Here is a 26,051-nt window from a genome sequence, read left to right as displayed (position 1 = left end):
GTCCCCACGTTCCCAGGGCTCAGGGTCACAACAGCCCGCCCGTGTGTTCTGGGGGGTTCAAGCCCTTCACTGCCTGAGGCTATCTCCCAAGTTTCAAGTGGTGTTATTAAATAAGGAAAGTAAGCCAACACCTTACCTGTTCTGAATCACTTAATGTTTCTTCTTAAAATATGTGTGTATGTGTGTACATGCATGTACGTGTATCTGCATGTATGCAGAGGCCAGAAGACAGCCTCGACAGCACTCTCCTGACACCTCCCATCTTGTTCTTTAAGATTGGCCCTGCTGTTCTGAGACTCCCCGAGCAGGGAGACCAGCTAGCATACCCTAAGTATCCAGGGCTGGGGTCATACACACACACACACACACACACACACACACACACACACACACACACACACACACACTGTGTGCCCTGCTTGCCTGTTCCCCTGCCAGAGCCTTGTGCTGGCTAGGCAAGCATCCTATCACTCCTTAATATCTGGCTAACTTTCATAAAAATTAATTAAGCAGGGGCTGGAGAGATGGCTCAGAGATTAAGAGCACTCACTGCTCCTCCAGAGGTCCTGAGTTCAATTCCCAGAAACCACATGGTGGCTCACCGTCATCTATAATGTGATCTGATGCCCTCTTCTGGCCTGCAGGTGTATGTGCAGGCAGAGCACTATATATATATAAATCTTTTTGAAAATTAAGTAATTAAATAATTTTGAGATATGTTTTTTTTCTGTGTAGCTTCAGTTCTCTTGGAAGTCACTCTGTAGAGCAGGCTGTCTTCAAACTCAGAGTTCTGCTTATCTCTGCCTCCCAAGTGCTAGGATTAAAGGAGTATGCCACCATGTCTGGCTGTCTCTGGCTGGCTTTTTAAAAGCATGGGTTTGAGGTGTGTAACTCAGACCAAGCCCTTACTAACTGAGCTGTTTCCCCAGCCCTTATTTAGTAGGGTTTTGCTGTTTGTTTTTGTTTTTGTTTTTGTTTTTGTTTTTAGACAGGGGTTCTTTGTGTGAGAACCCTGGCTATCCTAGACCAGGCTGGCCTGGTGCACGCCTTTAATCCCAGCACTCGGGAGGCAGAGGCAGGTGGATCGCTGTGAGTTCGAGGCCAGCCTGGTCTACAAAGTGAGTCCAAGAGAGCCAAGGCTACACAGAGAAACCCTGTCTCAGAAAAACAAAAACAAAAACAAAAAACAAAAAGCTGCCACCTGGCTCTTAGTGTATATATTTTAAAAAGCCTTTTTGGTGTGTGTTACTTATGTGTGAGTGTGGGACAAATGCTACAGCACACAAGTAGATGGCAGAGGGCAACTTGCTGGAACTGTTCTCTCTTTCTACCTATCTCAGGCAGGGTCTTTCCTGTTTTCCCTGTTATGTGGTGTACCCTGGGCTAGCTGGCCACTCACTGGCTTCTAGCTCTAGGAATTCTGGGAGTCCGGATGTCTGCCACCTCATGTGCCTATTTCGTGACTTCCCGGGATCAAACTCAGGGTGTCGGACTTTGCAAGTGCTTTCATCTGCTTCATAAGCCATCCCGTTGGCCCCATTTACTGTTTTTTGATGGCGATGAGCTATTGAGAGCATGAACTGACCTCTGTACTGTGCTTTGTTGCAAGACCCTCCTGCAGAACAATCACATCCCCTTTACGTCACTGCAGTTACTAATCTCCCCAGGATCCCTTGCCTTAGGCAACTTGGTGTGCCACCGGCTGACCTTGAAGCTCCCCTCTCTTCCAATTTGGATCCCATTAGCCAGAGGACAGCCACCAACTTACATCTCAACCTGGGGGTCACAGTAGGCCTTCTCGATGCTCTCCATGTCCTGCAAGTCCTCCCAAGAGGGAAGTAAGAACACCTGCCACCGGTAGGGCAGATGGAAGTGGCTCTTGTTGCAGCTGCCTACAACGACAAAGAAGGGTCCTTACAGCCAAGTGTTGGGCTTTTTAACCAATTCAACTTCACTCCTGACTGTCAACTGCACTACTTACTGACCTCTCTGTCAAGGCCCGCCCACCCCGCCGCCTGCCAGGCATTTCCCCATCATCCCTTCAGTCATTCCGGCCCCTGCTTGGGTTATGTGTCATGGACTCTGGTTCCCACGGAAACCCATTAGAAAATAAACTCTGGGCTGAAGAGATGGCCCACCAGCTGGCTGTTTTCCCAGAGGGCCTGGGTTCAATTCTCTGCACCCACAGGACAGCTCAGACAAGCACCTGTAACTCCAGGTCTAGGGGATCTGAGGCCATCTTCTGCTCTGGATAAGAGGCTCTCTAGGACAGACAGCTCCTCTTCTTTCTCTGGACCCTTGGCCTCAGAGATGACAGCTCTTCCAGAACAAATCTCAGCACCGCTCTCACTTCCACTATAATCTCAGTGGGGTTTTGAATTCCTTAAGCCGCTATCTGACACCCGTTTGGGGCTAGGTGCCATGTATTCACTCATTTTAGACAATCTTCCTGTTTATGGGTACACTGCTGCCCACTTTAATTTCAGACACAGAAGCTCATGCTACCCACCCAGTGGCAAGAGATACCAGAACAGACACTTGCTGAGCAAGGAACCATCAGGACCCGTGCCCACAGGAATACAGGAAATGGTTTTTCAAATTATCAATGTTGCCCAGGGCAGTGGCGCACGCCTGTAATCCTAGCACTCTGGGAGGCAGATCTCTGTGAGTTCAAGGCCAACTTGGTCTACAAAGTGAGTCTAGGATAGCCAAGGCTACACAGAGAAACTCTGTCTTGAAAAACTTCCCCCACAACTATCAATGTTTTATTTGTTTTTTTAAAAGATTTATTTATTTTATTTATTGCATATGAGTGCTTTATCTGCAGAAGAGGGTATCAGATTACATTATAGATGGTTGTGAGCCACCATGTGGTTGCTGGAATTGAACTCAGGACCTCTGGAAGAGCAGGCGGTGCTCTTAACCACTGAGCCATCTCTCCAGCCCCTTGTTTTATTTTTTAAATCCTGTGTGTGTGTGTGTGTGTGTGTGTGTGTGTGTGTGTGTGTGTTTGTGTAATGAATAAAAATATAAATATAACTGTTGGTTTTAAAAAATGATTTAAACATTTTTATGTGTATGTGTGTATGCCTGCATGAGTTTACATACCCCATGTGCACGGTGATGCCAATGGAGGCTAGAAGGCATTAGATTCCCTAGAGTTGCAGGTGGTTGTGAGCAACCATGTGAGGACGAAGAACTTAATCCAGGTCCTCTATAAGAGCACAGTTCCTTGGGAGTCTGGGGAGGGGGTCTTCCCCAACATGGTCCGGTAAAACTCTATTCCTTTCTCCTTCTACAACCCTGCCCACTTGGAAAGCCTCCAAGGCCCACTTCTGACATTCCTGGCAGTTGTCCCAACTCCCCTTACCTTTGAAGAGGCCAGCCACCTAAGACCTCCACACCCCATATCTGGGCACAAGTCCAGCGAGTGTCAGAGATGTCAATTTCCTTGGCCTGCAGTCCATAAAATCCTTCCCTGACGGTCAAGTCTCATCCCTCGAGGCTGGTGAACTCCCAGGAGCCCCATTGCCAAATAAACCTGCCTTCTTAAACTTTTCATCTGACTTGAATAGGTTTATTTATTTCTAGGCAGAGATAGTGCTCTTAACCTCTAAGCCATCATCTCTCCAGCCCCTTAAACTATTGTAAAAATGTTTAAAAGTACATGGCTAGGCTGGGCGTGGTGGCGCACACCTTTAATCCCAGCACTTGGGAGGCAGAGACAGGCGGATCGCTGTGAGTTCGAGGCCAGCCTGGTCTACAAAGCGAGTCTAGGACAGCCAAGGCTACACAGAGAAACCTTGTCTTGAAAAACCAAAAAATAAAATAAAATAAATAAATAAATAAATAAATAAATAAAAGTACATGGTTACTTTAAAATAAAAAGCCACCATAGAGGAACTCAACAGGATGGCACTGCTTGAGATTTATATGGTTCAGCAATGGATTAATGGCCAGGCATGATTGTGCTCCAGAGGCAGAGGCAGGCAAACCTATGTGAGTTCGAGGCCAGCCTGGTCTACAAAGGAAGAGGAGAAGGAAAGCTGTTCTGGAAGATTGAGAGTCATTTTCTTCAGTGGTATAGCCACTGATAAGCTGCCTGTGGCCCTGTAAATAACCCCACACTTGGGCTTATGCAAGCAGTCCTGATTAAATGCAGTGGGTCATTACCAAAAAAAAAAAAAAAAAACATGAACACACAGGGAGGACTTGTTGGGAAAAGGAGGCTCAGTGAGGGAAAGGACTGAGAGGGGGTAGCAGGTGTGTTTCTGAAAAGAATAAAAATTCATCATATATACTGTATGATATTGTCAAAGATCTCCTTTTTAAAGAATAAAAAGAAAGCAAGCCGGGAAGTGGTGGCGCCCACCTTTAATCCCAGCACTTGGGAGGCAGAGGCAGATGGATTGATGTGAGTTCGAGGCCAGCCAGGTCTACAAAGTGAGTCCAGGACAGCCAAGGCTACCCAGAGAAGCACTGTCTCGAAAAAGAAAAAAAAAGGGGGGGGGGGGGAGGAAAAAGAAAGAAAGAAAGAGAAAGAGGGTAAAAAGAGAGGGAGGAGAAAAACAGCCAAGTGACAATGAAAAATGTTTTCTCCAAAGATCAAACAGAATTACCCTATGATCCAATTCCTTAGATTACTCAAAAGCAGCAGCGTGGTCTCGGGCAGGTACCGAGTACTGGTACCTGGTGCCATGCTCACAGCAGCCATGTGCACAGCAACTAAAGGCATCTCACAGAAAACACAACTTACCCTGATGACAGCTCTTATACAGATGATCCAGGCAGATTTCCTGTGGGCCTTGATTATCCGTCCTTGGAAATGTAGGACTTGTAATGTAGCACAGGGGATCTGAAAAGCAAGAGAGGATGTATGTATGCCGGAAATGAGGATGCCTGGTCTCACAGTAGGAAAACACAGAGAATGTGGTCCACACTCATCTGCATCCTGGAATTCACGGGCTGCTCCTGAGAGCCTACACAGCCCTTCTGTACAATGAAATATAGACAACAGGGCACCAGAGACGTCTCTCGCCCCATGCACTCGAGCCTCGGGAGTTCCCTAGGGGACTCACACTCACCAGAGTTGGAGGTCATCCACGAAGGCTCACTGGCTAGGCTCACAGTGGCAGAGGCGGAGTTCTTGCCAGGGGTCCCAGAGGATACAACTCTGTGGCTTGAGGAAGGCGGAGGCGACTGAGGCAGCTTGCTGGCCTGTACAGGGGCAGTGGTCTCCCCAGGCTTAGCCAGGACCTGGCTTCTTAGACTCTGAGCTCCTGAAGACACTGCTTTTCCACCAGTGACTGATGCTTTTACGCCAAACGCAGTGGCACTACTTTTAGCGTCATCTGGAGTTCCATCCGAAATTCGACTAGAGCCATTTGGTGCATTACGGGTCGATGTACTTGTCCACACTGTATTGTTTGCTCCATATTTATCACTCAGGAACAACATGTCTTTGCCACTGTCAGCGATTCTGCCAGTGGTGTGGGGATCTTGGTGCTTACCTGCACTCTTCCAATGGTTGCTTGGCAATGCCTTTTCTCCTAGACCATTGGCTGTGGCCCTGTTACCTAAAATTCCTGAGGCCGTCCCTTCCTTAGTTACCCCATCGGCGTAACTATTAAAAAAAGACACATGCTGGACCCCTGGAGCCTCACTCTTGCCCTTGACATCCACACGGTGTCCGGAAAGCTTGCCCGTTTTCATGGTCATGGCTTCAAGTGTTAGGGCAACATCTAGAGGAAAGCCCTCGGAGGCTCGACTTGAGGACGAACCAGAACGACTCCTAGAAAACAAGTCATCTGGGTCCCCATCCTCTGAGAACTCCTGGCTCGCTCCCATTGGGCTGCATCCTCGGAGACCCGCAGCCTTAGATGACATGGACGAAAGCTGCGCACGATCCTGAGTCCCCAGGTACCTGAACTTCTGGATGATATCTGCAGACAAATCCTCCAGGGAATCCTTACAGCCAGTGATGTCTGGGCTAGAGGGACCAGATCCCACAGGTGAGACCGTTGGGAAAACTTCTAGACTGTTCTGAAAGAATCGGTCTCTGCTTTTGCTTCTGTCTCTGCGTGCCCCACCTCTGCGATGTGGATGAGGAGCTGGAAAGAGACACCCAAAGAGAAAATTCAAGCTCAGGCTCCCACCTCGATGTTCTCTTTGCTGGTCCAGCCTTGTTGGCTGAGGTCTATCTCTGGAGTCTCCTAACAGGTGGCTACAAATCTTAGTAGGGTGGAGCTGGGGTCCTGGCAGAGTCCAGGACAACAGCAGTCCGGCTAAGAGAGGAGGACCGGAAACCAGCCACCCCCTACCCCAACCTCTCCCAGAACTCAGTGAGTTTCCCCAGTCCACTCACAGAGATTTTAGTCATAGTATAGATACCTGAACAAGCTTTTGTTTTGTTTTGTTTTTCGAGACAGGGTTTCTCTGTGTATGTAACCTTGGCTGTCCTGGACTCCCTCTGTAGACCAGGCTGGCCTCGAACTCACAGAGATGTGCCTGCCTCTGCCTCCTCTGGGATTAAGCGAGTGCCACTGCTTGGGTTAGGAATAAACATTTCTAACTCTGATGCCAAACAGCAAAGTGACCACAAACTCGAGCTATGATTTCACCTAAGCTACAAACTTTCCAGAGTTCTTTCCCTGCCTCCCCTCGTGCCCACACTTACGATCAAAACTCAAAACTGAGAGTGGACCCAGTGGCTCGTGCCAATGAATTCCAGTGGGCTGAGGCAGGGGTCCAGCCTTGGCTACACAGCAAGTTCTAGGCTAGCCTACCCTACATTATATAAAAAGCTAACGTCAAAGTGATGAAGCCAAGTGACACTCACACCCGCTGGGAAGCAGGGACGGGAGGGGTGAGCTAGTGCGTGAAGTGTGGGTGTTGTAACGTACACATGTGATCTCTGTGGCGGAAAGGCATTTGAAAGGTGGGGGTGGGGTGGTGCTGTGTGTATGCTTATGAAGAACATGTGTGTGCTATCCTGGCGGAGGAAAGCGGACGACAGTGATGCAGCGAGAGAGCAAACCTCCTCCGGGCATGATGGCTAACTCCCTAGCTTAACTAGAAGTGACAATAACTATGGCTCTTCCCCACACACTGTGAACCCACAATGGGACACCAACCGCCCCCAGTCTCCTCTCCCCCAACCCCGACCCCACATGTGCTGTGAGCAGCAGAAAACATGGCTTTTAGATTTCATCTCCACAGTCCTGTTTAGTCTTGGAAGTATAATTAAAAGCTGCTTGCAGTAAAAGCTGCTTAACACTTCTAAGCACCCCCTTTCCTTGCCCTTAAGGGAGGCTAACAGGCAGTAAACCTGCCACAGCTCACAGTTTTGCTGTGAGGGTTAATGATGAAGTATCCCAGCCCAAAGTCTCCTGCGAGTTATAAACCATTCCCCTAGGACAAGGCGACGTGGCTCTTCATTGCAGCGTCTTAGAGTCATGTGTTGCACCACTCCATACATGTCACCTCCTCTAGGTCCACTTTACGAAGAACAACTAGAGGCAGTGAGACGGCTCGGTGAGTGAGGGTGCTTGCCACCGAGCCCGAAACGCCTGGGTTTAGCCCGAGGAAAGAGGGAACTCTTGTTAGGTGCCCTCTGCCTTCCACACATGTAGTGACATGTGGTTACAGGCACACAATAAATACATAAGATGGCCGTGCTGGCCAATTTCGTGTTAACTCGATACAACTAGAGTTTTCTGAGAGGAGGGAACTTTAGGGCATTTTCTTAATTAATGGTTGATATGAGAGGGCCCAGCTCATAGGTGGTCCCACCCTTGGGCTGGCTGTCCTGGCTTCTATGAGAAAGCAGGCTGAACTGTATGGACACCGTTAGTCCCAGCACTAGGGAGGTAGAGGGAAGTGGAGCTCTTGTCAGTTCGAGGCCAGCCTGGTCTGTAAGAGTAAGTTCCAGGACAGCCAGGCTACACAGAGAAACCCTGTCTCAGAAAACAAAACACAAAAGAAAACAAAAACAACAACAACAAAGAAAAAGAAAAACAGCAAGGCGAGCAAGCCAATAAGCAGCACTCGTCCATGGTCTCTGTATCAGCTCCTACCTCCAAGGTCTTGCCCTGTTTGAGTTCCTGTCTGGACTTCCTTCCCATGATGCACAGTGATGTGTGCAAGTGCAATCCTTTCCTCCCCAGGCTGCTTTGGTCATGGTGTTTCATCACAGCAATAACAACCCTAACTAAGACAATAATATAATTTAGTTTAAACTAAAAGACAAAAAAGTTTTTCAGATCAGTACCATGTTATATGAAAATGCTTAAGAAATGGTACCATTCCTTACCCCTTGGGATGGCTGTTTCATAAAAACTCCAACAGTAGCTTGAACCCTGTGTGTTGCAGGTGGGGCACGGGAAATGGCAGAGCTGCTATGGAAAACAGCACAGCGGCTCCTCAAGACACTCAAGACATTTAGAAAGTGATCTAGAAATCTCCAGGAGATAATTGAGCATGCCCACTCACAGTGGCACTATACCCACAGTGGCTACCACACAGAAACACGCCATTCACAGTGGCACTATACCCACAGTGGCTACCACACAGAAACACGCCATTCACAGTGGCACTGTGCCCACAGTGGCTACCACACAGAAACATGCCATTCACAGTGGCACTGTGCCCACAGTGGCTACCGCACAGAAACACGCCATTCACAGTGGCACTGTGCCCACAGTGGCTACCGCACAGAAACACGCCATTCACAGTGGCACTGTGCCCACAGTGGCTACCGCACAGAAACACACCATTCACAGTGGCACTGTGCCCACAGTGGCTACTGCACAGAAATACACTATTCATAGTGGCACTGTGCCCACAGTGGCTACCGCACAGAAACACACTATTCATAGTGGCACTGTGCCCATAGTGGCTGCCACACAGAAACAAACTAAACTGTCCATCAACAAATGGCTGATCAAGCACAGTGGGGTCAAGCCATAGCAAAGGACATTGTGCATCTCAAAAAGAAAGGGGCTGGGAGACAGACTGTTGCTTAAAGTGCTCGCTGCTACTACAAAGCCGTGTTGAGCTGTTCACAACTGCCTGTAACTCCGGCTCTGGGGAGAGCTGATGCCTCTGGCTTGTGCAAGTACTCGCACTGCACTCAAATGCATACACAGAGCCCAACTCCCACACACATGCACACGGTTTTTAAGGTGACAAACTAAATCTAAAAGTACATTTTTTTTGTTACATATGTGTCTCTGTAAAGTATCACAATGCATCCACCCACATGTCAGGTATTTTAACCACAAAAATGTGTGTGTGAGCTTGGCATGGTGGTGCATGCCTTTAATCCCAGCACTCAGGAGACAGAGGCAGGCGGATCTCTGTGAGTTAGAGGACAGCTTGGTCTATAAAGTGAGGCCTTGTCCAGCTAGTACCACACACTGAGACTCTGTTTCAAAACAAACAAACAGAGCCGGGCGTGGTGGCGCACGCCTTTAATCCCAGCACTCGGGAGGCAGAGGCAGGAGGATCGCTGTGAGTTCAAGGCCAGCCTGGTCTACAAAGTGAGTCCAGGACAGCCAAGGCTACACAGAGAGACCCTGTCTCGAAAAAAGCAAAACAAACAAACAAACAAAAGTGTGTGGGGGTGGTAAGATGGCTCTCGGTCACCATCCTGAGTTCATTCCCAGGACCCTTAAGATGAAGAGAGAACTGCCTCTCAAAAATTGCCCTCTGACTTCCACATGAGATAAGTAATTGTAATTTAAAATTATACATGTGCATAAATGCTTGTATGTACACACAGAGGCTAAACAACTAGAATGACGCTGAAACTCAAAAAATATTTGTTTGAGTCCCATCTTTAAAAAAATAAATAAATAAAGTGGCGCACGCCTTTAATCCCAGCACTCAGGAGGCAGAGGCAGTTTGATCACTGTGAGTTCCAGGCCAGCCTGGTCTACAAAGCGAGTCCAGGACAGCCAAGGCTACACAGAGAAACCTTTTCTCAAAAAAACAAACAAACAAACAAATAATCAAACAAAAACAAAAAATAAAGAAAGAAAAAGAAAAGAAAAGAAAAAAGAAAAAAAGAAACATTTGTTAAACTGTTTTGGTTTTTTGAGACAAGGTCTCTCTATATAGCCCAGGCTGGTCTCTGCCTCCAAGTTAATGCAAATTAATTCTGCCTGGAGTGAGTGGATGCACACCTTGTGCCTCTCAAACCAGGCTGGCCTCGAACCCACAGAGATCCGCCTGCCTCTGCCTCTGGAGCGCTGGGATAAAAGGCGTGCGCGCACATTTCTGTTTCTTTGCAAATTCAAACAATTAAAAAGGAAGAGGGCGCACCTCTTGTGCTGGCGGGGTTCCTCCTGGCGTGTTTGTTGTTGCAGATGTCCTGGATGTTCTGGACCACCTCAGAGCTCAGCCCGTGCTCCTTCATGACAGCCAGCACCTTCCTGTCCATCAGGTTATGAGACCTGAGGCAGTTGAGGTAACTGCAGTTGCCCCGAGTGAAGTGTTCGCAGATGTGGAGTCTCTCACATGGTTGTGGCTGCCCGCAAGTCTGTTTCCGGCCCTCTCCTTTGTAAGTCTTGCATATCTACAGAAAAGAGAAAAGAAAAGAAAAGAAAAAAACAACGGGGCAAGAGCACCTCGTATCTGCCGGACCTGTTAAGGAATGCATAAGCCCCCATCCCATAAAACAGCAGAGGTGTCCCCAAGAGAAAACAACGCGCTGCCCACAGTGAGATGGGATTGATGAGAGAGATTGATGACGGGTACTTATTTGGGGCCAGAAGAGGTCCAAAGACGAGTTAACAGACAATATCGTGCATGGTGGCGCATGCTGCATGCCTGTAACACAGCGCTCAGGAGGATCACAAAGTCAGCACAGAACTTTGTGTCTAAAGGGTAAGAAACGCAAGGAAAGAACATGGCAATGGCTTTGATGAGTCCAGGAAGAATCAAACTGAAATGGTAGCCGTGCACAGGACTTCATAAAGGAGCCCCAGAGAAGAGCCTCGCTTGGATCCTAGCTCACTCTACAGTTGAAAAGACATGTGTGTCTTACATGCAACTTTGGGATTTCGTCATTTGGTGTCTGATAGCCGAAACAGGACCTTTACAAATGATCTATGTGTGGCAAGGAGTGCCAAGAAGAAAGGAAGAGGAGGAGAGGAGAGAGAAAGAGACGGGGACAGAGAAGACAGAGACAGGGTCTCACTATATAGCCCTAGTTGGCCGGGAATTTTCTTTAAAAAAAAAAAAAAAAGATTTATTTATTACTATGTATACAGTGTTCTGCCTGCATATACATCTGCCGGCCAGAAGAGGGCATCATATCACATCATAGATGGTTGTGAGCTACCATGTGGTTTTGGGGAATTGAACTCAGGAACCTCTGGAAGAACAGACAGTGCTCTTAACTACTGAGCCATCTCTCCAGCCCAGCCAGGAATTTTCTAGGTACACTTGGCTGGCCTCCAACTCTTAAAAAGTTCACTGGTCTCTGCCTCCCAGGTAGCGGGATTAAAGGTGTGCACAGCCTCTCCCCATTTTGTTTTTGTTTGTTAGCTGGAATTAAAGGCATGCACCACGACACTCAGCTTGGTTTTCAGTTATTTTTGTTGTTGTTTTTTTTTTTAGATTTATTTCTTTATTTATTATGTACACAGTGCTCTGCCTGCGTGTATATCTGCAGGCCAGAGGAGGGCATCAGATGGCATTATAGATGGTTGTGAGCCACCATGTGGTTGCTGGGAATTGAACTCATGACCTCTGGAAGAGCAATCAGTGCTCTTAACCGCAGAGCCATCTCTCCAGCACCTTTTGTTTTGTTTCTGAGACAGGGTTTCTTTTGTAGTCCTGGCTGTCCTGGACCCCTCTGCCTGCCTCTGCCTCCTGAGTGCTGGGATTTTGTTTTCAGTTTTTTTGAGACAAGGACTCATTATGTAGCACAGGCTAGATCTCAACCCACAATCCTCCTCCTCCTCTGACCTCCCAAGTGCTGGGACTGCAGGCATTCACCACTATGGCCAGCTCAGTAAGGAAATCCTTACATGCTACCTAAACCAGTGGGTCTCAGCCTGTAGGTCACAGTCCCTTTGGGGGTCACATATCAGACATCCTGCGTTATCAGGATGTGACTCACAGCAGTAGCACAATTACAGTTATGAGGTAGCAATGAAATCATTTTATGGTTGGGAGGGTCACCACAATATGAGGAACTGTGTCAAAGGGTTGACATATTATTAGGAAGGTTGAGAGCCACTGATCTAAGTGAACACAGCTGCATACATAGCTCTACAAGGATGGAGTAAAGATGCTCTACAGCTGAGATCAAGCCAGGTGGCTGCAGAGCTGAGGGAGGCTGGTTTAAAGGCCAGGGCCTGAGAAGCAGCAAGGTAACCTAGTTTCTTTCTTTTTCTGTTTGTTTGGTTTTGAGACAAGGTTTCTCTGTGTAGTCTTCCTGGCCTAGACTCAATATGTAGACCAGGCTGGCCTTGAGCCTCCTGCCTCTGTCTCCTGAATGCTGGGATTAAAGGCTTGGGCCTTTAATATTTGTCCTATCTGCCTGCCTAAAAATTTGTTGGGAAGCTGAGCAAGTAAACAAAATATAAGACTGAATTTTACAAAATTAAGGAGTATGAGGCAAGTACTGGAACCACGAGATGAGAAATGATTAGGGACGAACCCAGATTCTCAGGCATTGGAAAGATGAAAATGTTTGGTTTACTAGGCTGTAGAAACTGTGTCTGCCTGCCTCCCTGGGATGAGTCTGAATGCAGAGAGAGAGAGAGAGAGAGAGAGAGAGAGAGAGAGAGAGAGAGAGAGAGAGAGGCTAACCCCAGGAATAGTGATGGAGCCACCTCGGTAGCCCCCCAAAATCCAGACTCCAGTGCGTGTAAGTGCTACGGAATCCGATTCTAGACCACAGTTCTCTGAGTGCGGTGTCTGGGCCCTAAGCACCACCTAGACACATATTAGAAATGCAAATCCAGGAGCTCTGTTGGTGGAGTGCTTGCCTATTATACACGGAGCCCTGGGTTCAATTCCCAGTAGTGTGTACACCAAGCACAGTAGTACATGTCCAGAACATGAGCCCTCAAGGGCTTTGAGGCCAGCCTGGGCTGCACAGGGTGACCTTGCTCTAATAACACAAAACAAAGATTGGGTGAGGTGGCCCACACTTTTAATCCCAGCACTAAAGAGGCAGAGACAAGTGGATCTCTGTGAGTTCGAGCTACGTAGTAAGACCCTGTCTCAGAGGAGGAGAAGAAGAAGGAGAAGGAGAAGAAGGAGGAGGAGAAGAAGAAGAAGGAGAACAAGAAGAAGAAGGAGGAGGAGGAGGAGGAGGAGGAGGAGGAGGAGGAGGAGGAGAAGAAGAAGGCGACTACATATCCAAGAGAAGGAGGTTATAGCCTATAATTCTGGCACCTAGCAGGCGGCCAGGAGATTCAGGAGTTCGAGACTAGCCTAGGCTAGATAGCTGAGTGAGTTTCAGGATATTTTGAGCTACAAAGAGGACAGCTTGGGGGAGGCAGTTCCCTCCTTCTATCAAGTGGGTGCCAGGGATTGGCCCCAACTCATCAGGCTTGGAGACAAGTACCCTTATCCACTGAACTGTCTCACTGTTCCCCCCCCAATCAATTAACTGATTAATTAACTAATTAATTTTTAGGGCAGGGGAGTGTGTCTTGTCCACTGCTGTAGTCAGTATTTGACTAAAATATGGGCACTGCTAAATCTTAACAGATGCAAAGCCAACCACAGACCAAACGCCATGATACCTAGAAGCGAGTTGAAACTCTGTCCAAGGTCACAGGGGTGGTTAGAGGCAGAGGCAGCATTATGAGTGATGCTAGGGAAGAGAGGAGACAGAAAAGGCATGGAGCACCCTACGCACCTCCAGAACGCCTGGCGCTATGAAAGGAGAGGGCATGCGCTCTCTCCTCATCGACACACTCTGCGCGATGTCCTACACTCAGAGCTCCCGGAGCTCAGCGGACACCTCAAAAACCACCTGCTGGGCTAAGTTTTTAAAGCACCCCAAATGGTCAAATCCTCCCGAAATCTCCATCAGCTGTTTTGTCTTATCGAACAGAAAACACTGAACTCCAACCTCCCTTGCAGCTCCGCATGCCTTCCACTTTCTGCCTCCTCTTCCTCCTCCTCCACCCCCCCCCACCCCACCCCCCACCCCCCCCCCCGCCGCCGCCGCCCCATGTCTCTGCCGCCCTTTCTGTGTCAGGCTGGTCCTGACTTTGCACTGTGGGTGTAGTATACTCAAGGATTCTCCACTCAAGGGTTTTTCTCAGGTCAGAGGCCCTCCACTCTATAGCCCCATTCTGAAGACAGCACAGCTAACCTACCAGCGTGAGTCCCTGGAAGACAGGGTAGGATTCTCTGCCCGACCACGCAGCATACCTGCCTGCCCATAGCCGGGCAGGGCCTAGAGGCAGCACACTTCCTTAACAGCGCACAGTAAACATTCTAGGCTCTTCTAGCCATTCGGTCTCTGTTGCAACTCAACTGACCCCCGAAGGGGGAGAGCAGCAACAGGAAGTCAGTAAACACATCATTACTGCTGTGTTCCAGCCGACTTCTATTTCTAGACTGCTGGCAGGCCAGGTTTGGCCTCTGGGCTGTAGCCTGCTGGTCCCCGATGAGGCTATCAATGAGTAAAAAAACCTAAAAGTCTATGTTTTTAATCACTGAATTTAAGTCAGGAGTGTCTTGTACAGCAACATAGCCTGTACCTACATCTTTCCAGCTTTAATTCAAAGCCTTCCCAGATGTAAAGCATCAACCAGACAGACTCCAGCTGTCCTTAACTCATCCTTGTTTACAGTGGAATGCCTAGCAGCCTAGTGGAGGATGCATATGGACTCAAACTCTTTTTTGTTGTTGTTGTTGTTTGTTTGCCTTTTTTTTTTTTTTTGGTTTTTGGTTTTTGGTTTTTCAAGGCAGGGTCTCTCTGTGTTAGCCTTGGCTGACTTGGACTCGCTTTGTAGACCAGGCTGGCCTCGAACTCACAGCGATCCACCTGCCTCTGCCTCCCAAGTGCTGGGATTAAAGGCGTGCGCCACCATGCCCGGCCTTATTTGTTTGTTGAGACTGAGTCTCATCAGGTAACCTTGGCTGGCCTAGAACTTGCTATGTAGACAAGGCTAGCCTCAAACTCAGATAGCTGTGCCTGCCTCTGCCTCCCAAGAGTGCTGGGGTTAAAGGTGTAAGAGGCAGGACTTACCTCAGGCAGGAAGAAAGGGTCGCTCTGGACCAGGAGCACCGCCAGCTCCTCCTGGTTAAGCCCAGACAGCTCATGGCTCTTCAGGACCTGGAAGTTCTGCTCTGAGAGGATATCGTGGGAATATTTGCAGAGGTTCCTGGGAGGAAGGAAGACAAGTGTCAGTGTCCGCACGTCACCAAAGAAATAAAAAGGAAGGTGGTATGGAGGCAGAAAGAGGGCAAGCAGAGGGAGGAAGGCATCTTGAGTTCTAAGGAAGGGGGAGAAGAAAAAAGGGATGCAGAAGGGGGAACTACTGGGGAGAAGAAATGGCCTACCAAGAGGATGCAGGGGAGCAGGGAAGGGTATCGGGACCGGGGAACAAATTAAGACCATAGTGTGATGTTATGGATATATGAAAATGCCATTACTTCATGTGCTACCCTCAAAGACTGGGTGTTCATTTGTTTGTTTGTTTGTTTTAATATTTTATTTAATTTTAATGTATGTGCATTGATCTTGGAGTTACAGACAGTTGTGAGCTGCCATGTGGGTGCTGGGAGTTGAACCTGGGTCCTTTGGAAGAGCAGGCAGTGCTCTTAGCCACTGAGCCACCTCTCCAGCCACCAAGACTGTTTTAAAAGAGCTGATTTCAGTGCTACAGCACCTGCTTAGCATGTGCGAGGTAGAGTAAAAAGAAAGAGTCCAATGAACTTTCGCTCGGCAAACATCAATGCTGTATCCTTTGGTAATTAATACAGGATAGCCAATCCTACAGGAAGAATACAATTTTAAAAGAAAAACTTGGTCTAGCCAGATGGTACAGTGGGTGAGACGGGTTTGCCATCAAACCTGATAACCTCAGTTTGATTGCAATACACAAATATATACTTTAAACAAGCAAGCAAAACAAACAACAAAAACAGGGTCTCCTTACGCAGGCATCAGCCAGCCTATGCAAGGAAAATCCCAATCCTCCTATTTTACCAATAAAGACTCAGGAGCCAGATGTTGGGGTGAAAGCCTGCTAGCCCAGAGAGGCAGAGGAAGCACCCAGCTGACCTTCCTACTCAGCTCATGTCCTGAAGGAAAAGGCCCAAAAGGCTCACTAGCTCAGCTGACAGCCCAGGAGGAAAAGGCCAAAAACCTCAAGGCCAAAGGCTTACTAGCTCAAAGCTCAAAGCTCAAAAGGCCTCAAAAGCCAAAAGCCAGGGAGCTGAAGAGCCCAAGAGCTCCTTCTACTTCTACACCTGTCTTAAATAGCCCTCAGCTCAAAGTCCCTCCTACTCTTTAATCCCTGTCAGCTGGTTTCTTGCTGCACCTCTTGACCTAGGGTTAACTTTATTAAATCCTGTGTGCAGAAAGCTCTTGGATTAAAGGTGTGTGTTAGTGCTGAGCCACACCAAACAAAGGACAGGTTTTTACAGTTCACAATCTCGGGGATCGCAAAGGAATCAAATATCCTGGAACAGGCCTGGAACTTGCTATGTAGGCCAGACTGGTCTCAAACTCTTGGTGCCCTGTATGCCTCTGCCTCCAAGTTGTTGTTGTTGTTGTTTTTTAATTATACCTTTAAAAACAACAACAACAACAACAACAACAACAAAAGTGGAGTGTGTGGCACACACTTTTGTTGTTGTTGGTTTTGTTTTTTGAGACAGGTTTTCTCTGTGTAACAGCCCTGGCTGTCCTGGAACTCTCTTTGTAGACCAGGCTGGCCTTGAACTCACGAGATCCATCTGCCTCTGCCTTTGAGGTGCTAGGATTAAAGTGTGTGCCCCTACGCCAGGCTAGTGTGTGGCACGCACTTAAACCCAGCACTTGTGAGATATAGATGGGAGGATTTCTTGTGAGTCTGAAGCCAGCCGAGTTTCTACATAGCTAGTTTCAGGACAGCCAGGGCCACAAGGAGAGACCTTGTCTCAAAAAAAAAAAAGCAGCAAAAAACAAAGAAAGAAACAAACAAACAAAATGCCCACAAATAAATAAATAATAAAGATATATATGCCAAACAGCTAAATCAGGAGGGCGCATACATTCCTTATAAATTATATACGTGTACACAAAGTATTTGATCTCAACTAGTGTAATGCTTGTTTTGCAGACAGCTGTGAAAGAAGAATAAAGACGGCTTAGAAGTGGGAAGCAACCTGTTCGGAAACCACTGTCCACTGAGAACAAAGTCGCTGAGAGGCCTGGAGCTGGCCTGATGCTCGGAACCCTCCATGCGCCTCCAGAGGACCTGAGTTTGGATCCCAGCACCCTCATGGGATAGCTGACTCTTAGAATGTCCTGCTTTGAAGCCAATGGCCATAATTTATATGCCTTTTACACCCTAAGATATTAACACAATGATTCACGGTAACATTGGCTTACTCTTATCTAAAAGATCTTTAATGTACTTAACTCTTCTGTGTGCACAAATGTTGCTAGGAGTGTCACACTCTCTACAGAACAGCACAATGAGGACCTTAGTCCTGTTGCCTCTGTGTCACAACTGCACTAGAGTGCCCTGGAGCAGAAAATAGCATCTGGTCTATCCAGGGAGTCTTCCTTTTTTTTTTTTTTAAAGGTTTTATTTGTTTATTGTATACGAATGCTCTATTTGCACGTATACATGCATGTCAGAAGAGGGCATTAGATCACATTACAGGTGGTTGTGAGCCACCATGTGGTGGCCAGAAATTGAGCTCAGACCTCTGGAAGAACAGACAGTGCTCTTAACTGCTGAGCCTTCTCTCAGCCCCTTCTTCCATTTTTCATTTTATTTTTAATTAAAAATTTCAGGCTGGAGAGACGGCTCAGAGGTTAAAAGCACTGACTGCTCTTCCAAAGGACCCTGGTTCAATTCGCAGCACCCACATGGGAGCACACAACTCTCTGTAACTCCAAGATCTGACACCCTCACACAGACATACCTACAGGCAAAATACCAATGCACATAAACTAAAAATAAATTAATTAAAATAAAATTTCCCCTCAGCCAGGTGCGGTGGCACATGCCTTTAATTCCAGCACTTGGGAGGTAGAGGCAGGTGGATCTCTGTGAGTTCGAGGCCAGCCTGGTCTACAAAGAGTCTAGGACAGCCTTGGCTGTTAACACAGAAAAAACCTTTCTCGAAACCCCTCTCCCCACAAAAAAGGAAAATTTTTCCTTAATTATCTTTCATTTCTAAATATGCCCGCTCCATTACTATTTTTCAGATGCTTTATCATGGGTAAACAGAAATGCAAAATGATTTTATTGAAACTGGAAGGTCTTCAGAAACATAGCGTCTGAGTGGAAATCATCCTCCGAACTATTCTTTAAAAGTCGTTTCTGCGGGCTAGAGAATCAGCTCAGTCAAAAAAAAGTGCACACCTTGTCATCGTTACAACCTGAGTTCAAGCCCCAGAACATACATTAAAACAAACAAAACCTAGTGACTCCTCTGTAATTCTAGAACTGAAGAAGTGCACACAGGGCAGTCCCTGGAGCTCACCAACCAGCAAACTCAGTCATTTGGTGAGTTCCAATCAGCGCTTGTGCACACACACACAGACACACTCATTTACAGGAATGTTACTAAGCCTCCCGAATTGCCTTCAGATGTAACAGAACCTTAAAAATAAAATTACAGACAACAGCCCTGAAGGCCGGTAGCGGAGTCCTTGAATTCCAGCCAGCCCTCCCAGGCACTTTGGCTTCAGGGAAAGGTAAAGGGCTGGTAAAGACCTCCATCCTAGCCTTTTCCCATGCAGATCCCACCCTTACTTTGCCCACGGCTAACCTTGGTTTCCGGTGTGTTTCTGGTGCTCCTTGATAAGGCTGACCTCTGCTCGGCTAACTTTCGGCATCTGCTCTGCGGTTTCAGATAACTTCTCCCACCAGCCTCTACCACCGAGAGCCTTGGCAGCTGGGGGAAAAACTCCACCTTACCACCTACTCCCTGAGTCCATGGGAGAGGATCTGAAGAGCCCGCTATAGTAGGAAAGGCTTTTTTGGGGGGGGGCGCTTTTCGAGACAGGGTTTCTCTGTGTAGCCTTGACTGTCCTGGATTCACTTTGTAGTCCAGGCTGGCCTCGAACTCACAGCGATCCACCTGCCTCTGCTGGGATTAAAGGTAATCCCTTCTGGTGTCAGCCCAAAGGAGAAACTTCCCCCAGCCGCCCCGCCCCCACCCCACCCGTCCCAGCACCCTGTTACAGCTCTGCCAGATGTGTAGGAGTTCCCTTACCTCATTCACCCCTTGAAGGACACCGCACTCCACTGTCCCCGCGGCCACTGGAATGACCCAGCTGAAGCACCTGCCTGGGGCCAGCAGGGTGGCTCCGTGGGTAAATACTCCCATAGACAGGCAGGCTCCGCCCCCTGACTCTATAGGTTCCTTCCCTTTTGGACCAAGCCCAGACATGCTGACCACAGAGCCGCACTGGCTCCGTCGGCTTGGAAGCCCACTCAAGGCATGGATGTCAAAAAGAAGAGTTAAGTTGGGCTGGCTGTTGTCCTTGATGCTGTCCTTCGGATGGCTCCAGTTTTATCTTTTATTTCTCACCCCCATCTCCCTAGTCTCTGGTCCTCACCTCAAACCCGGCTTCATCTGGTGCGGCTATGTCTAGTCTGGACCGGGTTGGTGCCCCCATCCCTAGCAGGCTCTGCTGTTTTCTCCCACAGACTCTGGGCATCCCCTCAGCGGCTTCGTACAGGTTTTTTTTTTACCCTGGCCCTCCTCTCAGCACACTCATCAGCCACAAACGGGAGGGGGGGGTGCGGGGCGGTGTTTGCATTTGATGTGTGAGGAGATACAGAACTAATACCCTTCCCGTGCTTCCTGACCCGGATTAGCAATCACAATAACCCTGAAGTGGGCAACAAAGGCCCAGGAAAGGAAAACATAAATAGGGTCACAGGTGAGAGGAACTCTAACCTCAAAAACAGGACGGGGGGGAGGAAGAAAACCCTCTAATCTGCAAAACTGAAAACAGATCAGAAACTTACTAATGAAAAATGCAGGGGGTGTTTGAAGCCACTGTTCCTCGAGACTAGCTGGAAAATCGAGTGCATAATGAAAGCAGAGGGGTTATGAAGGATAAAGTGCAATAGGGCAAAACCCGCCTGTGATGTTTGCTGGGCTGGTTAGGGTTAATGTTGATCTTCCTTCCCACTCTTGCTTCCAGCTCAAGCGCTAACAGTAGCTGAAGCCAGCTCTTGGGTCCCATCCCAGACCTGCTAGTTGATTCCAACAACTTGTAGCATGCAAGAGAATCGCCTAGAACCAGAAGGTTTGTTACACTACTGATGGCTGGGCCCCAAGCCATTTCTCAGACAGTTTATCTAAGGCAGGGGCCGGCAAGAGTCACTTGGACTCCCAGGTGACACTGGGAGTGGTCATGCTCCGCCCCCAAAAGGGGACAAGTGCTCCTGCAGAGAGGGTTGATTACAGCCTCTGGTGGCCCCAGCTCTGGTTGGTGCCCTCAGCTTCTAGGCTGAAAAAGAGCTTGTTTACAGCCCAGGCCAATGCAAACAGTTGCAGACTGCTGCTGGCGCCAGAGCAGACACACAAACAAGCAAACAGCTCCAGGCATAGGAAACCATAACTTTGAAAAAGAAGCAAAGATGGCCATAAAAGAGGCAGGAGTGTCTCTCAGACCCCAAGCCTAACAACAGATGACCTTTTCGCGCTGTCACTCTAACCCACACAATCCTATTTTAACCTACTCAGCCCACCATCTCTCCAGCCGAGGGGCGTGGCCTAAACAATCTAGCCCGGTAAGGGAAGTGGTTCTTAACGCAGGCGGCGACACCAACTGAAGAAGCCTCACTGGTGTGGGACCCCAAGGGATTCTAATGTTTTCTGGACCCAAGACTTGAGGGTTGCCGGTGTGGTGGCACACGCCTTTAATCCCAGCACTTGGGAGGCAGAGGCAGGTGGATCACTGTGAGTTCGAGGCCAGCCTGGTCTACAAAGTGAGTCCAGGGCAGCCAAGGCTACACAGAGAGACCCTGTCTCAAAAAAAAAAAAAAAAAAAAAAAGACTTGAGGGTTGAGCTTTTCACATCCAGTTCTGGGTGTGGCTCCTGAACTGGGTGTTCTTCCCTGAGCATCACAGGCCAGTAAACTTGCCAGCTGCTCAGCAGGAGATCATTTCGGGGTTTGATGGTAACTACATTGAAATACTCTTTCTCTCTCCCCCAACCCTTATGGGGTTGATAAACACAAAGAGATAGTTGATTTATATAGAAAACAGGAAATAGTGCACCATAAGGCAAGCTAGGTAGAAAAGCAACCAGGATGTATGAAAGATAATACCCTAGTCACTGGTCTAGAGAGTAAAGAGTTAGCAACCAAAAACAAACCCCAAGAAAGTACTGTTTTAAAAGCACAGGACTTCTACTCTCTTTGTAGTTATGACGTCAGTGCATGGCACAGCCAGGTCCTGGTCACTGAATAGGATGGTGTCATAAAAAGAACAGAGCAAGCTGGGCATGGTGGCACATGCCTTTAACCCCAGCACTCGGGAGGCAGAGGCAGGTGGATTGCTGTGAGTTAGAGGCCAGCCTGGTCTACAAAGTGAGTCCAGGACAGCCAAGGCTACACAGAGAAACCCTGTCAGGAAAAACACCAAAACAAAAAGGAACAGAGCGGTTTTATATTTAATAATTAAAGCAATGATAAATAGAAGATAGATACAAAGTAGATACAAGGCAGCAGATGTTATGTTGTAGAGGACTTTATTAAATGAACATGGGGGGAGAAGGAAAGGGGGAAGGGGTACCCCAGAGAGAGAGGAAGAGGTAATTGGGAGAGAGGGGGGAGGGGGTAGAGAGGAAAAGGAGAGAGATGATAGAGAGAAAAGGAGAGGGAGGGAGAGGGGGGAGGGAAAGAGGGGGAGGGGGTGGAGGTTTGTCCCTGTACACAGCCCTGGGCAGAGCCATACCTCTATGACAGGAAGGCAACGACATCACGGGTAGGCTGACTGAAGCAGAGTCCTAACAAACAGCACAACCAAGGTGAGGCAAAGAGGTTTGCTCATGGGGGAGACCCCCCCCCCCCGACACACACACTTGGGAGGCAGAGGCAGGCAGATCGCTGTGATTTGGAGGCCGGTCTGGTCTACAAAGCAAGCCCAGGACAGTCAAGGCTACACAGAGAAACCCTGTCTTGAAAAAAGAAAAAAATAAAACAAAACCAAAAACCAAAAAACCAAAACAAAAATCAAGCAAACAAACCCCTCAAACAACGAAATTCCCGTGCCTGATTCATACCCTCGGTAAATCTTTAAAAGTCTGGGGCTGAAGAGCAGTTCAGCAGTGGAGAATACTTAGCTCTCACGGAGAACCCCAGTCTGGTTCCTAGCATCCACACTGGGTAGCTCAAAGCCCCCTGCAACTCCAGATCCAGGGTACCCAACACCCTCTTCTGACCTCTGTGGGCACTTGCATGCATGTGGTGCAAAATACATGCAGGCAGACACCCACAAAAATATTATGTTATACACTATATATGTGTACATATGGTATATGCCATATATGTGATGTATACTATATATAACATGTAATATATATGTATATACATATACACATATGTTAGTGTACAAAGGTAGAACTGGCACCACTATTCTTTCTCAAGTTATTTCAATGTGCAGCAACACTGGGGACATCCTTCCGGAAGCCAACATCGGGACTGAAAAAGGCACAGGAATCAAAGGGAGCAAAGAGCGGGAGGGAGCAGTGTTATGATCAAAATATTGATGATTCTCAGAAAACAGCAGGCCACCCACGCTCCCTCCAGTCCTGCCACACACCCTTTCTCCCCACCCACACTTCCCAACATTAATTTCTTTGACAGTCTAGAGGAATATTAAAATAGAAAAATTAATGAATAAGGTAATGTTATGCCTAGATCTCAAGGACTCCTCTAAAATCACCAGGAGTCGGAAGTTGCATGCAAAAGCAAGGAGCCTTCATTCTGCAGAGAGCCGGTGCACTGGGATCCTCACCTACGCAAAGCAAGATGGCGAAGGGCCCGGAGCTGGGCATGCAGGCTTTTTTATAGGTAATTAAGGGAAGTGCCAATGTGAGTTAGGTGATCTTTACTCCTATTGGTACAGATCAGGAGCAAGGGTGCGAGTGCATCTGGGATTGGTTAAAGCTCTGATACCGGGCTAGGGGCCCTCTGAATGGGTTCAAACTGGCCCAAACTGGTAGGTGTTCTTGAAGCTAGGTCAGGAGTTAGCAGCTCTTTAAACTGGTAGCTGAATAACCACGTCTTCCTCAGGCCAGCTGTTCTGGCCATCCTGATTGGCTGCCCCAGGGCTATGGCTTTTCCAGGAAATTTGTTTATAAAACTCGGAAAGACAGAAACTCCAGCCAGCCTTGTCACAAGATGGAGTTACATTTGTACGGTTAGCTGGGTCCTTCAGGCACTACTTGAGGATTGTATTTTCCTGAGAGCAGCATAGGAAGTATGCCCTCGATGAGTATTTGTTGGCAGCTGGGTTGAATGCCAAAGGTTTCCTCAGTGTCTCTTGGTTGTGTCACACAAAAGTAAAAGCCGTCCTGGAGAAATGGCTCAGAGGTTAGGAGCACTGTCTGTTCTTCCAAAGGTCCTAAGTTCAATTCCCAGCAACCACATAGTGGCTCACAACCATCTATAATGAGATCTGGTGTCCTCTTCTGGTGTGCAGGCAGAATACTGTATAAATAGTAAATAAATAAATCTTAAAAAAAAAAAAAAAAAAAGGAAAAGGCAACCTGGTAGTGGTGGCACACACTTTTAATCTCAGCACTCAACAGACAAAGGCAGACGAAGCTCTCGGAGTTTAAGGCCAGCCTGGTCTACAAAGTGAGTTCCAGGACAGCCAAGGCTACACGGAGAAACCTTGTCTCAAAAAAACAAAAAAGAAAAATAAATTAAATAAATAAAGAGGATGTTTTGGAAGGAAGCTATGCTCACCACCATACCGCCAACACCCCACCAAAAGAGGATATTTTTAAATCGTTGTTCATAGTATTACTTATATTGAGTTTCTTGGCATCATCTTTGTATAATGTTGCCAACACTGAATGTCAAGGTTTTTAAAAAAATAATTTATTAAACTTTCTTTTACGTGCATTGGTGTCAGATCCCTTGGGACTGGAATTACAGACACTTGTGCTGGGAATTGAACCTGGATCCTTTGGAAGAGCAGATAATGCTCTTAACCACTGAGCCATCTCTCCAGCCCTGAATGTCAAGTTTGATTGAAGTAAAAAAATAAAATAAAATAAAGCAAATATGGAAAAGAACTGATTCCAAAATGACTCTTCTGGTTTTGGTCACCAGGGTGCAGAAAATTGGGACTGTGCCTTTAAGGCCATGGCCCCAGGACCAGACTCTAGGGACAGAAAGAACTTCCCAGGAGGCCCCCCTCGCCTCCTGGGTAAATATATGCAAACTAAGAGTCTACACTCAACTGAAGCTCGGAAAACTCACTGCCAGAAAGGAGCAAAGCAGACCCCCGAGGCCACACCCCATATGATGAGCTACCAGAAGAAAGGTCCAGAACAGGTAAGTCCTAGGGCAGGAAGGAGGTCAGAGTTGGCCAGAAGATGAGCGTAGGAAAGCATCAGTATCAGAGAATTCTTTGGGGGGGGGGGGCAGGGGCTATGAAGTGTTCTGGATTTTGATAGAAGCCATGAATGTTTGTTTACACAAAGCCACTAATGTGCTTACTGACACAAACAATTTTTAAATGGGTTTAGCTATTTAAAAAAAACAATAACAGCCGGGCGTGATGGCGCACACCTTTAATCCCAGCACTCGGGGAAGCAGAAGCAGGCGGATCCTGTGAGTTCGAGGCCAGCCTGGTCTACTAAAGCGAGTCTATGACAGCCAAAGCTACACAGAGAAACCCTGTCTCGGAAAAAAAAAACAAACAAAAAACCAACAACATAAAATAAAGACCATTACAAACAAAAACAAATACCATGAGCTGGGTGTGGTGGCTCAAGCCTTTATAATCTCAGCACTCTGGAGGCAGAGGCAGGCTGAGCCAGTCAGGGCTACACAGAGAAACCCTGTTTCAATAAAAACCAAAACCAAACAAACAAAAAGAATGCTATGCTAAAACAAAACAAACAAACAAACAAAAAAAAAGGCAATAAAATGCATCAAGTCAAACTTCAAAAACAAGTGATTGAGAGAGACACAGAAGGTTGTCCTCAACTTCATTAAGAATGGAGGTCAAGGGGGCTGAAGAGATAGCTCAGAGGTTAGGAGCGCTGCCTGCTCTTCCAAAGGTCCTGAGTTCAATTCCCAGCAACCACATGGTGGCTCACAACCATCTACAATGTGATCTGATGCCCTCTTCTGGCGTGCAGGTGTACATGGAGGCAGGACACTGTATAATAAATAAATAAATCTGTAAAAAAAAGAATGTAGGTTAAGTGTGCACGCACTCGGGAGGCAGAGGTGGGCAGATCTCTGTAAATTCTAAACCAGCCTGGACTACAAAACGAGTCCAGGACAGCCAAGACTATACAGAGAAACCCTGTCTCAGAAACAAACAAACAACAAAAAAGAATGGAGGTTAGCCTAGGCTACATGAAGCTCTGCCCACAAATAAACAGAATGAATGAATGAATGAATAACAAAAAGCCAGTGAGATACAATTTTACATTCCCTCCATCAGCTCAGATTTCAAAGGGGTTATGAGACCAAGCCAAAAACAAAGAATATTCCTATCTAGTCGGATTGTAAATTGGCCAACACCTTTCTTTTCTTCCTTGCGACAGGGTCTAACTGTGCTGTCTGACCTGGAACTTGCTGTGTAGATCAGGCTGGCCTCAAACTCAGCACTCTGCTGGTATTAAAGGGATGTGCCATCGC

General features: G+C 47.5%; 1 protein-coding gene across 2 annotated transcripts in view; it reads right to left on the bottom strand.

Moving 5' to 3' along the window:
* The window catches only part of ZC3HAV1 (zinc finger CCCH-type containing, antiviral 1), a 53,025-nt gene that overhangs the window by 18,297 nt on the left and 8,677 nt on the right, over positions 1–26,051 (bottom strand). For both annotated transcript variants that reach the window (XM_084785525.1, XM_084785526.1), the window contains exons 2-6: positions 15,227–15,362; positions 10,324–10,576; positions 5,085–6,110; positions 4,757–4,855; positions 1,769–1,892 (exon numbers count right to left, since the gene is read on the bottom strand). In XM_084785525.1, the coding sequence (XP_084641651.1) occupies positions 1,769–1,892; positions 4,757–4,855; positions 5,085–6,110; positions 10,324–10,576; positions 15,227–15,362 (1,638 nt within the window). The remainder of the gene's footprint in view (positions 1–1,768; positions 1,893–4,756; positions 4,856–5,084; positions 6,111–10,323; positions 10,577–15,226; positions 15,363–26,051) is intronic.

The sequence above is a fragment of the Acomys minous genome (genome assembly GCF_964271855.1).
Source record: "Acomys minous genome assembly, chromosome: 6".
Taxonomy (NCBI): domain Eukaryota; kingdom Metazoa; phylum Chordata; class Mammalia; order Rodentia; family Muridae; genus Acomys; species Acomys minous.
Note: the sequence above shows the minus strand (reverse complement) of the source record. Positions and strands in the feature narration are given on the sequence as shown.